At 37.4% G+C, this 14,924-nt stretch overlaps 1 protein-coding gene across 9 annotated transcripts in view; it reads left to right on the forward strand.

Moving 5' to 3' along the window:
* LOC113235559 (TBC1 domain family member 24) overlaps positions 1 to 14,924 on the forward strand; it is a 191,146-nt gene that overhangs the window by 150,019 nt on the left and 26,203 nt on the right. For all 9 annotated transcript variants that reach the window (XM_026471309.1, XM_026471293.1, XM_026471300.1 and 6 more), the window contains exon 5: positions 14,789 to 14,913. In XM_026471309.1, the coding sequence (XP_026327094.1) occupies positions 14,789 to 14,913 (125 nt within the window). The remainder of the gene's footprint in view (positions 1 to 14,788; positions 14,914 to 14,924) is intronic.

Genomic DNA, 14,924 nt, shown 5'->3' on the forward strand with positions numbered 1-14,924 from the left:
GTGAAATTACAGATACATGGAAATTATCAACCTATGTCTCACTTGGTGTCATAAAAAAACCTGTACATCGGAGAAGCTTCAAATAGCTTTTTCAAACTTATCTAACACAACTCGCGTAAGACCTCCAAATCTTCCATCATTCTTTATTATCAACCCATTATATGTCGCCTGGTGGTAAGCTACACGCCAATCCATAACAGTTGCAGTGCCACTCAGAACTTAAAACCGCAAAGATCTAATTGCCACTGTGCCAGCCACCCTGAGATATAAGTTGTCAAGTCCCATGTGCCTGTAATGTCACCAGCGCCGTTACCCTTCCAAACCGAAATGCAGTACTGCACACATTACTGCTTGGCGGCAGAAATATGTAAGGTGGCTTTACTTCCCTTGACGAACTCTCACAAGGACCTCTACTTCTGCTAAAAGCACGTTTCGATCACGATGTTTTTCTGCATTGTAATAATTTAGTCATGCACATAATTTGACCAATAATAGATAAATAATAGGTACTTACATATTTATGATACAGGAGAATTGTCTCCGCCATTTATAAATAACAAAAGCTTATAACTTTTTAAGTAGGATGCCAAGTGGATCTATTTTGGTAAACAGAACTTGCGGTACCAAACGTAATGTTAAGGAACCTACAAAAATAATTTCATGACATTGGGTAAACTAAGCTCGATAGTCAAGTGACATTAGATTTTTCACCTCGAGACCGTAACACCTCGAGTAGAGGGAGAAGTTCGACTAGAAAGTCCGGAACAATCGCACGAAGGTATATATATATATATATATATATATATATATATATACAGTAGAGCTCCTTGTTAAAGTACCTTACCTATTTCAGCCGCCAAGCAGTAATGTGAGCAGTAAAGGTGTTGGTGAAATTACTGCCACATGGGCCTTGTCAACTTATGTCTCAGGGTGGCAGGCGCAGTGGCAGTACCCCTCGGAACTTTGCGATTTGAAGCTCTGAGTGGTCATCAGGTGGACGACGTGTTCGTCCCGTCACTTGACATTATAAAAAAAATGATGTTTTAACGTGGATACTCGGTTTTTCGACATTAAATAATACGAATTCAACTTTTATTTTTTTAATAAAAATTAAAAAAAAATTCAAGATGCAGGGAGTGAACTATGGTGCCCGAAACACGACTGACTAAACTTCGCTCCATAAAAAAGGTCACTATGTCCTGCAAAATTTTAATTTTTTACTACGTTCATCTACGGAAAAACCATTAGTGATATTATTGATGACGTTTCAATGAAATTTCTCTCCCCTGTTTCGTCATAAAAATGCCATGGGACTATGAGCTTATTTTATTTTTAGAGAGTAAGTATAATTTATTTCTAAAAAAGCAAATATTTAAATATCGTGCAATTACTTTCTCCGCGTTTACCTCACGTGCTTCAAAACCCACGCAACCGCGAAACCATTTCGCCTTAATGCGTATATCAAAAGAATGAAGTTCACTACCGACATATCGACAGTGGAAATTTGAAATGTCGTAAGGGACATTTTGCCGTAAGGGAAGTTTTTCCCTTAGGGAAAGGGATATCCCTTAAATTTCCCGTCTATATGTGTGTATTCTCCGAAAATTACAATATAGGGCTATTAAAACGAGTCCTATGGTCACTTAATATCAGGTCAGGTTATGAGTGTGTCTAATAGAAATAAAGACTTCATCATCACATTCAGTCCACATCAACTGACTGCTGGGTATAGGCCTCATGTTTATTGCGCCAATTTTCATGGTCCTGTACCATCCGCATCCAGTGCGATCTTCCATGCAACGATATCGTCGTCAGACCGATTATTAATATACTTCCGATCAAATTGAAGTTGACAGGAAGCACAATTGTTGCGTACACGCAATGTGTACAGTATATCGGTTTTATTGTTGCCTCGCACCTGTCTACACACACATTATCATTGTCTGTGCTCGCATCTGGTGTGGCACATAAATGTATTGAACATTGGCTATGCTGGTTGTTTATAGTAAGTCCAGTTTGTTGTAGAAGTTTTCTCATATGTTGTTTAAATGTGTTTCTAGTTCAAATAAGTTAAGAATATAAGTATATAAACGAAGTAATTAATGTATTAATAAAAATATATAACAACATAAATCAAACTTTGTTACCATATTGATCTACTATCTGTTGCCATCTTTGGAGTAAAAAAAATCCCCTTTCGTAATCTTTATTTATAAAATACAGCTCTAAGTGTCATTTGATGGTATCTTCGTTATCAAAGTCGTGTCCTAGAATTTTGTAACGACCTAAACAAGTGAAAATCTGAAGGGGCTATGTCGAGCGAATACGGTGGACGAGGTAACACATCTCAACCTGGCGGCAATTAGTGACTTCATAAAGATATGTGTGGTTTGGCATTATCACGATGACATACAACACCTTTATAAGTCGCCAGTTCTGGGCGTTTTCCATGAATTATAAACATAAAACTTTCCCGCCTATTCTTGAAATGGCGCTAAAATATTATTATAAATAAAATCGTATCGTATCTAGTGTACAAGTTACACAAATAACATAAAGTTCATTATGATATGCTTAGAAAAACTCTCTTCCATTCCTTGCCGCAATAATGTAAATTTATCATTTTCCTGTCAACAGTATTGGTTTGTTCTAGAGATGATTCTACTGAAAGTGGGTTTTGCACAAACATAAAATGAAGTTATTGTTTGCTCAAAGAAGAAGTACTACATCTTCACATTGTCTGTTTGCTATGTCCGGCTCTAAAAGTCAGCCGTGTTTACCAGAGCACTGTTCTCACCGCACTTGATGGCCCATTCCGCATTTTAAAGCCTGGTCCTAAAAATACGCATTTTTATTTTACAATCAAATCAGGTCCTCGTCAGTCGTAAACTTGACACGTGGTAGAACTGTGTTTTATACTTTGGTTTTACGAGTGTCGCATAGTTTAGATATTATCTCTATTTTATATGCCAAAGAGACGTACGCTTGGCAGCAATCTCACCTGATGTTTACGGTGTGACCGACGTTGGTACGCGTTTGGCTAAGAAATTCATTCTAGCTTTGAATTGCCCCATATTGTAGCTATAGGGTTACCATTTACAAATTTCATTAGAATTTTACAACGAATAAGTTGTGCACCTGGTCATAAACGACACGCTTGCTTATTGATAACAGTAACATTGCCACTTCTGAGTGGCAATGTCACTGTTTCAGGTCTTTGCATTTAAAGCTCTGGCTTTAAATCGCAAAGACCTGAAAGGTACCGCTTTTGAGCTCGTTATCCAAAAACGTAATGTTGGCAAATCCTATGTACCTGTAGTTTCACGACCACCAAACCAGAACGGAGTAAGGTGGCAGAATTTCCCTGGACTAACTCTTTCACAAGGAGCTCTACTGCTACTAAAATATGATGTAAGGGTAAACAAAAACATGGTAATAAACCTGCATGTCCGGAAACAGTGCACATAACTTTTCGAAGAAGCATGCACAACCTCAAAACGTATTAAGTCGTCGTTGTGAGATCAGTTGCGAGAAAAGCGCCCAGGAGTAAAATAAAAATAAAGGAATTGAATATGGGTTCATGTTATAATGTTTTGTCATTGGAATTCAAGTATCTTCATCCTAAGAGCCCCCTCCACTCCTTACTGTTCATAGTCAGCTCTTTGACCTTTGTATAAGCTACCCCAGTAGGTAGGTAGGTAGGAAAACATTCATTTCATATCTTATTGATGTTAAATAATTCTAGCTAACTCAATTACTCAGTTGCCATTACAGTACACCATTTTAGCTTAATGCATAATTGCATTTGCATTTGTACAAAAAAATTACTCTACCACTTCCTCGTACAATAATAACAGTAAAATAAAGCTCTACACCCACTTCCGTACCATCACAATGAGCACAAAAGATCCATCGATTTAATTTAAACGAATCCACTTAACCCTTCAATTCAATGTATCTACATTTCGCGTTGTGGTCTGCGGTTGCCGCGCTTTTCATTCGATTGATGGTTCCAATAAGACCTTTTTGGTAGTGAAAGCAATGTAATTTTTCTTCTTTTTTTTTGTATGAATAATAGATGCACGCTAACTCACAATCTTATTTGATGTTAAGGAACGATGTGACCGATTTCCATTCACTCTTGCCTTTAATAGACAGATGGTGCGTTCCGTTGTTTTGTCTTTCCTTTTTATTAAAAACAAAATCTGCTACTTTTTTTAGCAGAAGAAACTGGTATCCAACACGTGTAATAAAAAGATGATGATTATCGCCATGAACAATAATGCCGACAACAAATATGGCGGAACTGTTTGATACCAACGAGTCCCGATCTGAAAAATATCTCATACTTTTTATGAACACAAAGACAAACTATGTACCAATTACATTTTTATTTATTACTCCGACAAGCTTATAAATATTACTATGAGGGGTAATCCAAAAGTAATGATAATCAATATGGAATAAGGATATTTTAAGTAAAAAAAATATTTATTTCTCTACATAGTCTCCTAGCAAGTCAATACATTTAGTCCATCTTTTTTCTAAACCCATAATTGCCAGAGCCAGGTCTAGCAAATAGAGTGGGTGTTCGTGCAATCTGAATCCCGTTAATGAATAGCAGCCATCGCGACGGCGTCTTTGTGAACCGGTGCGTTGTCTTGGTGAAACAACACTCCAGCTCGGAGTTTGCCTCGTCTTTTTTCTTTTATGGCCTCCCGCAATCTTCTTATTTGGTCTGCGTAGTAAAAGCCCGTAATAGTGGCTCCTTTTTCCAAGTATTCCACCACTATAACTCCTTCAGCGTCTCAAAAAACGGACGCCATAACCTTTCCTGCCGAACTTGACACTTTGAATTTCCTCGCTCGTTTCCAAGTCATTGACTGTTCTTTGGTTTCTGGATTAAAATGGTGGATCTAGGTCTCATCCATGGTCACAAAACGAGACATCGAAACTTTCCTGATCCGCCAGGAGCTTTTCGAGATTCGCCCTCGAAATGTCGATTCGTTTATTCTTTTGGTCGTCGGTTAACATTCTTGGCACCCAACGCGTTGAGACCTTTTTCATATGCAGTTCGTTTGCAAACATTCTTTGAACTGTGCCATATGAGAACCCTGTGACCTCAGATACATGCCTTATGATCACTCTTCGATCTGCCAATACTACATCTTCGACTTTTTTGACGTTTTCTGCACTGAGGGACGTGGATAGGCGTCCCTCGCGATGTTCATCTTCTGTGGATGTTCTACCCAGCTTGAACTCTTGAAGCTTGAACTTTGCCCAGCGCGCAACTGTAGAATATGGAGGAGCAGAGTCCCCCAATGTTTCCACTAGGTCGCTGTGTATGTCTTTGGTAGACATTTCTGATTTCGTTTTTCTCCATTTTGATGTTTACTCTCCAACTGTTCGTATTCAAATGAATGTAACTCCTGGTAATCGTGGCCTATTTATATGATTTTTTTATGCTACCCATTATTATTACTTTTGGATCACCCCTCGTATATCAGTTTGTATGGGGCCAAGGACACGCCATCGAGGCAGTAGATCTTAAGAATTTCCCTATATGCTTGTTGTGGACTTTTGTTTGCGACTTCTTTAACTTAGCCCCATCTCTGAGAACTTATGAAAGTTTCTTCACTCACCCAAGGTACATTTACAACTAAAAATAACTACTCGCGAGATTTTTCTATCATCATCATCGTCATAGTCAGCCAACATCAACCCACTGCTGGGCCTAGGCTTCTTTATTGCGCCAATATTTTCTACTTTTCGCCATTCGCATCCAGCGCGATCCCGCAAATCTGACGATATCGTCAGACCATCGGGCCGGTGGTCTGCGGCCTTTTTGCTCCTTTTGGCCACCATTCTGTAACTGCTTTGGTCCATCGTTTCGTCTAGCCAAACGTCTCACCCATCTCCACTTTAACCTCGTGATGCGATTACCTACGTCATCGACCTTCGTCTTTCGTCGAATTTCGACGTTTAGTACCCAATCCACGAGAGAAATGCCCAGCAAAGAGCGCTCCATCGCTGTTTGTTCCTCCTTATTTTTACTATCGATTTGTTTTTTTTTTTTCTGTAAACCTGAGCATCACCTTCGCTCACGTTAATGCTGTAGTAACGCCAGAGTTGGTAGACAAGAGAAAACTATCTAATCTTCGTTTCTCTACGTTTATACCAAGCCCTCTGAACGTTGATCTGCCGAATGTAAACTTAATCAGAAGAAAAATGTAAACTACAAGAAAAATGACCACTCACAATACAAACTGTTTGTACGGAACATAAATTTTGTCTTCCGTATTTCACACAAAGTTGTCAATGAAATATGTAAATGAAACCATTTTCGCGGATCGTGTGTTTGTTTTTTTTTCCAAATATACTGTTTAGAGCGCGCGCATGTTTGTTTCGAAGGTCTTCGAACCGCAAATCGCTTCATTTCCAATGTATAGCAATTACGAAAGCCTAAGAACCTATTAAATATGTGTCGCTATTGAAAAACATCCAAATAGTCTCACTTTTGAATGCACATTGCAACTACAACTGCAACAATTTTGAGCAAAACCCGCACTGAACGGTGACCTACTTGGCTAGCAGCACACACAAGTTAAATATTTTATTGCTTAGGTACAAGCAGTTTGTTATGTTTATTTAACTTCTCTTGTGGCAGTGGCAGTTTTCGAAACAGTGAAAACTGTTTCGAAAACTGCCATTGCCATTTTCCACTAAGCGACTAGCCGCGGGCGGATGGCCGCGCGAGACTCTGTTTTACTTCAGAGTCGCGGCCGCGTCAATGGGTATGGTATAATGACTTATTTGATATTATAAATAAGGGTCTAACCGCTTAGCGGAAGCTTTTTACTAACTGTGACAGCAATTGTACCACTCCAGACGCGCGAACAGTGCAGCGCTTCTGCAAGCGTCTAATTTGAACACGCCCTTAATTTTAATTTATATATTCATTTTAATTTATATATCTGGCTTTGGTATTGATTTCAACGTGTGATATATCGACAGCTAACCTCAAGAACGTTTAGAAGCTTACGTTTAATAATACAAATTTCAATTATAGGCTCTTTCGTTTTGTAAACAATAAATGGGCAAAACGCTGTAAATTGTTTCAGCACTCATCTGAAACAAACTTCGCTGAGTGTGAATAGAAATACGTCTTCACGTGGCAATAACAAAGCTACGCCATTAAATTCTGCTGGATAGAGTGAGCGGTTAAGTAATTTCTGTCTAGGACTGTGGGGGATAATCCTGGTGTGAGACGGGGTGTAGGTAAAACATACATAATGTGAAGTCACTTAGAGAATAAATATACAGGGTATAACGTCTCTAAAATTTTAACCACTGTCGCATGTATTCGTTACTCCGATAAGTACCTATAACGCGCCCTAGTGATCATACAACCAGTATTATAATATCATCTCATAGATTGCCGTATCGAACATATTTTTTGAAGCTGAATAAGGTAATTAACAAGTTAAACTAATTAAAAAAGAAATTTTTTACGCGATCAAAATGATATGACTTTTTAAGAACCAATTTTCTATCCTGCACTAGCGACAAATAACTACTATGATAGCGGCTTCGGTGACCCAGCAGTTAGCTTTGTAAGCGCTAGATGAAGATGTTCCGAATTCGATACTGCCTGGAGTACAGAAAAACGAATATTTCTAAAATATTTTTAGTTTGTACTGTCTCGGTAGTGTCTCGGTGTTAATTTTCCGTTGCTCTGGTACTATTACTATAATCACCACCCGTGTATTGTGTGCAGAAAATCTATTTTATTGAGATTTTTTTAGTTGCTGTTTTCATGTATAATTATAATTAATTATATTAAGTATAATTAATAGCTTATTTGAATTTGTTTTTTGTTACACCCTGTATATGTTGAAACGTTCACACGTTATATGTATATTGATTTTGTTAACAATACGTCGTACCAACATACGATTGACTTTTAAGATTGCGTATCGCAACTTCAATAATAAAATGACGAAATTCGAGAAAGTATTTTTTTATTTGACTATGTATCCGACTGCTGAGCAAAGGCCTCCTTCTGATCTCTCCACGCATCCCGATCTTGACTAACTGGCCTCAAGCTTTATCAAAGGCGTTCAGTTGATCCAGCCATCGTTTCCTCGGTCTGCCGCGGCGCCTTACGCTTTTGTAACTCCACAATTTGGTTACCTTGGCCCACAAGTGTGGAACTGACAAAAGAAATTAAAAATAATAATAACGTGGCCACAGCCAAATATCACTAAATTCTATTTAAAGGAATAGAAGGCTTAGGGAATTGAAAATTACGTTTACAACTTAACTTAATTTCCTGAATAAGTGAACAGTACGGTATATTCATTCTAAACAGTACGTAAGCCTAGATCCCAGCAATTCTAATAGCTGGAGTGAGTGAGTTCTAGAGCATAGAACATGCTTCAGACTCGATCGATATAGTGTTCTCATACGTCGATTATAGATCTTCGATATAATGGCCTGTCGATATGACGTATCGTCGATTTGACAAACTTTCGCTGTAACGACAAGTCCATGCAACGGTTCCGGTATCTCGACCATCATTTTTGCGACTTTCGGTATTATGAATCTGACCCATGTACTTTGATTTCACGATTTTCAAACAATATTTTATTTTTAATTCGGGGCTTAATCATGTATAAAACATATTTTAATTACCACGACGTTTCGGACGTATTGCAACGCCCATGGTCTCGAAGGGACTGAAGAGGCGGGTGTCAGCATCTTCTGGGCGTGCGAGTTTTTCTAACTATCCACACTTGGTCTTCAATATTTATTTGTGCACTAGGGTTGTCACTAGAGCGATAAAGAACTCTCACGACATCCGGCGACGTGTTGGGCGATACTTGATGTCGTTTCCACTCGCTGATAACTGGATCCCATGACGATGAAAGTTTAACGGTCTTCTCAGTTGTAATTACGGTGTTTCTTAATTTCAATAGCTTCACATACGATTCTACTATAATGATGACGTTGTATAGACAGGATCTTGGGATTATGAAGCTAATTCCACCAAATGCTCGGCTATTACTGACTTATTGAGCTGACGGGTCCTGTTAGGACCGCAATGTGTTCTTTGACTCTTTTCGCTATGGTGCGTTTTGTCTGCCCAATGAATCTTGTAACCTGTCTTGAAATCGACTTTTCTACTCAACTTCCTTGTTGTACGTTTATTTGAGGTATAACCTTTCCACTGCTTGACTAGCACAAAACGGTCGTTAATTGTAGAACGAGTTGTCATAAATCTCAGTTACAGAACCCGATGAGCGGTATTATTGTTGCTAAACCAGAACTGTGTAAATAGTGTAATTATTGAAATGATCGTTTGCCTACGTTTGTTTACCCGTTGTTTTTTATCGTTCATATGAGAATAAACAGTCCAGTGCTTTTAACTGCTAAAAATAAATTCTGTATGTTCTGAAAGCTTGTCAGTAGTGCGTAAACATTGGTGATACTTGAAAAAATATGAATTTCAACTACTGAAAGATAAAATAGTGCCTTGTCGGATACACAAGAAGATGTTAATGTTTTTTTTATGATGAGTTCCATGAGCCTGTAATTTCACCAGTACTTCTCTGGACGAACACTTTCACAAGGAGCTCTACTGCTTCTTACTACATGCTACTGGTTTAGTTCTGGTACGAACGTTTGTTTGCGGGTTTGTCTCATATGCGTTCAATTATTCTTCATTCAATTGCGATACAATTTTCGTGATTTGTTGTGTCCTCCCCCACAAAAGCTTGGAAAGTATTGTAACCATTTTTAAATATCAGGTGGGTCAGCTGTTTCAACAAACGTGCAAAAATGCACTTTTACACTACGTGACTTTCTTTTGTTTGAAAATGTATTTACTGCTGACAGCTACGTAAAAGCCAAACTGGTTTTTCTTTCAGTGTCATTTTGCTACGCGTACAGGGTACATCTAGTTTTCAATAAAGTAACAGGTTACTCACGCGATAGTAGTAAACATACATACAATATAATCTTTTAAAATATTGTACTTAGATTTTTACATCCACCAAGCTGATGTTCAATTACCGCTGCTTACTTCTACTGGTACCACGTCGACTTGTTCAAATCAAAATCGAAAAAAAATAATTAAAATTATTCATAAAATGGAATTGAACTAAAATATGTAATAACTAATTTTCGTCAGCGCAACGCGTACGCATTCAGAGCTATTCGAACTTTTTCGGGTGCGTGATCGGAGTATTGGTAGGACGCCGATTCCTTGCCGGTCTGTGTCGCCTCGTCCGAGTCGAAGCGTATCTTTTTCGCTCTAATTGCACGACGTGCAGCTTTCAAGCTTCTCAAGTTTACTTTGAACATTTGCTTATACTGTGCGGTGATTTCCGACCGTACACGCGGCTACTGAAAACATTATGTGTGTTTACTCTTTTCAAGTTCGGTAGCACTACTAAAGTGTTCAATATACGTGGCGGAAAATTATATTTAGTTACCTAATGCGCTCTGAACCATTTATTTTCATTGAAGTATATTTGAACTGTGTAACAATCTGTTTTTGACTTTTTTTCGATAGGGTTCTTACCTAATGGTTTTGTTTAATATGAAAAATAGGTGAAATTACAGACACATGGGACTTGTCAACTTATGTCTTAGAGTGACTGGCGCAGTGGCAGTGGGCAGTGCCTTTCAGATCTTTGCGATTTAAAGCTCTGAGTGGCACTGCAATTGCTATGCATAGGCGTGTCGCTTATCACCAGGGTCAAGACTTGCTCGTACCCGTCACTTGATAACATAAAAAAGCAAGAGGCACTGCTACATTCACTTATAATGATTTAAAGTCGAAGGTACTCTAGGTCTACTTACCAATTGAAAAGCAACCTTTCTCCCACTTGGTTACTACCGCACTTCACTCAATGTTCTAATTCTCAACTCAACAATACACACTCAACAGTGAACAGTGTGGTATTAACTCGCTTTGTCTGTTTTTGATGGGAAATATCAATTATCGGAAAACGCTTATTTGCGGCGGTTAATTAAATTAATTTGCACTTATGTGTACACCTCTAGATTTATTAATGTCACCTCCAAGATTGATTTGATGATGGAATAATTTGAATTCCGTCTATTACTTTCCAATAATTTAATCAAAACTTTTTAAATTATTTATAGAATGCAATAATGTTTTAGGGTTCAATAAACCAAATTCAGCATAGGAAACACATTTTCTTGGGTTTCAATTCTCAACCCAAAAAGAAGAGACTTGTAAGTTTGGAGCATTTTGTCAATTTTTTTATGATACCAAGAGACGGAACGAACAAGTCGTACACCTGGCGGTAAGCGACATGCCTCTCTTTGCCTCTCCTTATGAAGAGGCACATCGGAGTTGCAGTGTCACCCAGCTGCTTAAATCACAAAGATTTAGGGACACTGCCAGTGCGCCCGTCACCTTGTTACATAAGTTGGGAATAAGTCCCATGTGCCTATAATTTTATCAGCACTCTTACCCAGCGGAACGCAGTATTGCTCACATTACTGTTTGGCGGTAATACGGCAGAAGTATGTGAGGTGGCAGTACTTCCCTGGAAGAACTCTTTCACAAGGAGCTCTACTGCTACGAGAAACGTCTCCACCGACTCCTACATCGAAAAATCTATGATATTTTGTCTCTCTTTCTTCTCATAGATGGCGGCGGCTAAAAAGTCGTTGAAAAACCAAATACAAAGATAGGTCGCAAGCACATAGAAAAATTCGTGAGGTCCGCTGATTCGTTCCGTGGCTTAGTTGGTATAATGTCTGGCACGGTATGCTAGCAGACGTCGATTCGAATCCAACCGGATCGAAGGAATTTTTTCTGAGTGTTCGATCTTCGTATTAATAATTATAACAAACTAGTGGAGTAATTTCACATAAAAATAATTAAATATCAATTCAATAAAAAATTAAATACCATATTTTCATTATTTTTTTTTTTTTTTTTGAGATTACGCCACTACTTGTGTTTATTATATAAAAAGATAAGGGGAAAAATTAAATAAAAATTAGTATAAAAATTCATTCGATTTTGCTAGACCCGACCTAGCGCCTTCACCAGTTGAGCTCTCTCAACTGAGGTACAGGACGAACCGACTTACCTTGCGATTTTTTTCTGTGTGCTTGTTGCAGATCTTTGTTTCGGTTTTTCACCATTTTTTTCCGTAGCGCCATCTGTGAGAAATCAATGAACATATTGACACAATTTCATGTAGGTTACCATAAAATTTTCTTTACCCTGTAGTTGTGACTTTTGATAGAAATTATGGCGTACTCTAATATAATGAGTCATATTATTATGCGTTATATTTATGTTTTGTCGTTTAAAATGTTGCGTGACTATTCTTATTAATGTATTTCATCGCGTGCGTGATTTTGTTCTACTAAATTATGTTAATAAATTTAATATGAAAAACAGCAATGTCATATTCTCTTTACAAAACAATTTGAATTTAAATTTTGCTTACAACATTCTATTGGGGTATATCCCTTCTCATTTTATGAAATAGAATATAATGGAATGAAATGGGATGAGACAAGATAAAATAGGATTAATGGGCGGTGATGCCAAATGGGTTTTCTTACATTTTTCGTACTTTTGACAATCTCGCGTAATATGTAAGGAAGTTTTGTTTTTAAGGAAATTTTCGAACTTTCGAGAAACTTGAGATGTTTTTGCTCCACTAAATTAATAAATAGTTTACGAATCCTTATTAGACGATAAGTAGCCGAAAAATGGCGCTAACAAAACTGAAATCTACCTATTCCTGTAAGGCTAGCACGATAGGGCGAGACTAGCGTGAGAGCGACATAAACCTTGAGATACTGCTATGTCGCATAGATATCTCGCGCTTTATGTCATTTAAACCATTTCTAAACCATTTATTTACCACACACAGTAATACGAACAGAACATAATAATATATCTTTCTTGCACGCTATCACACCCCGGACATCCATACAACGGTCGAAAATTATTTACCTACTACTACTACATAAAGCAAGGCGCTATCTGCACACGCGCAAATGTGTGCGTGAAGTGGCAGGGTTATCCATTACTTTCTCGCACTATTACGTTACTTGGTCAGAGCGGCAACATAGCGATAATTCTAACGCGAATCTGTTATCTATGATTCTATTAATATAATCCTAATAATTATACATGTCGATTAGGTATTTATATCGATATGTTATCATATTTTTCATTAATTCACTAACTAGAGTAATATTGAAGATTTATTTAAAAAATATATTAAAAGCACTTAAAATGTTATATTTCGGACATGTACTTTTAAGTAAGGTAACCAAGGTATTTAAAATTGCTTGTCCAAGTTTAGTTAATAATTAGATATTATATTCACTACCTACGTAATATTTATCGGCAATACCAATAGAAAATTCGCTAAGTAATGGCGTCTTATTATATTGATATAATAAAAGCTATATTGTTTATACATACTTATATTACTCTGCAGTAAATAAATGAAGAAAACAATAACGGAATGAGTCTCAGGCATAAGTTTTTTTTACTTAATTCATTTCATCTTTCGGAAAATTATGATAAACAGCTGTACACAGCACAATTCACGACCATTATAAATAGTAACGTAAAATGATGTTTTATATCAACGTACAAGTTTCGTAATGAATAAATGAAAACTATATTCAAATATCAAAGCCGTCTTCGCGCGAAAACGGCTCGTAGGCAACCTTGTTGTCGTTCAGTCAATGTGACCGGCAATGTGCGGGGCGTGGTGCGGTATCTAAAACTAGGGAGGGGCCGGAGAGTGTCCGTTCTCTTATCTTTATTCTCTGACGCTATTGCCCGCTTATACCATTAGCTCTCACTGGCCTGGGTTCGCTTGAAGAGATCTCTTTTAGAGATAAGTCCATGCTCACTTTCTGTTAATCTAAAATTTCTGTTGTATTTATTTGGTGCAATAAAGAATATGTATATAACAATTTTGTTGGAACAACAACAGTGCGTGGAAGGAACAGGCTCCGTTTAATCCTTGTGGCGGTACTGATTTTCAGACTGGTCTTGTTGACACATCGTTTTTCAACATGATCCAATTTAACTACACCAACGTCACGATAAAAACATTATAAAAATTTTATAAAACAAAAAATCATCATTGTTGTAGTAGCATTGAGTAACTAACAAATTATGCCATTTAATTTTAAATTGTTCACAATTTAATTCTTTTTCTGGTAATTTATTAAATAATTAGGGTACTAATACAAACATGATTCTATTGTCAATATTTATATTTCTATCTTAATTCTTGTATGTCTACGATATCTAGTTTTGACTTAATTAAAGTTGCTTAGATTTTGTTTTACAAAACACAGACCTCATAAATGTACGGACAATGGCACATCAGACTACACGTTTTTGTTCGAAAATCGCCTCCAGTGCAACGGAACAAGATACGTCAAAGTGTAGCTTGATGTGCAGGCGTGTGTACATCGATGGTATGGTTAATATCTTCAGTTTTTTAAAGCAAGGTACGCAATTTCTCGCTGGCCCACACCAATGTAACAATATTACTATTTAAAATAGAATTTGTGGATATGATATGTCAAGGGATAATATGATCGTCAATAATATAAACAATATATGACGTCCATTAAAATTAAAATTTGTTTGAAAGAAATTCCTCAATACTGTAATCAAAATTAATGAATTCCATATTCTCACCCAATACTGCAAGCTACAATATTAGCAATATTAACCGCAGTCTTCCTTCTGCAGAGGAGGAGTGCTACCACTGCATGGCGAGCCTGGTGGCGTCCAAGGAGAAGATGTTCATAACGCAGACCAAGCTCCTCAACGAAGTCACCTGGAAAACTGTCATGCAGATTGCTAAGAAGTATGCCGTAAGTATCAA

This window comes from Hyposmocoma kahamanoa, unplaced genomic scaffold, assembly GCF_003589595.1.
Source record: "Hyposmocoma kahamanoa isolate Upper Pololo Valley unplaced genomic scaffold, ASM358959v1 102, whole genome shotgun sequence".
Taxonomy (NCBI): domain Eukaryota; kingdom Metazoa; phylum Arthropoda; class Insecta; order Lepidoptera; family Cosmopterigidae; genus Hyposmocoma; species Hyposmocoma kahamanoa.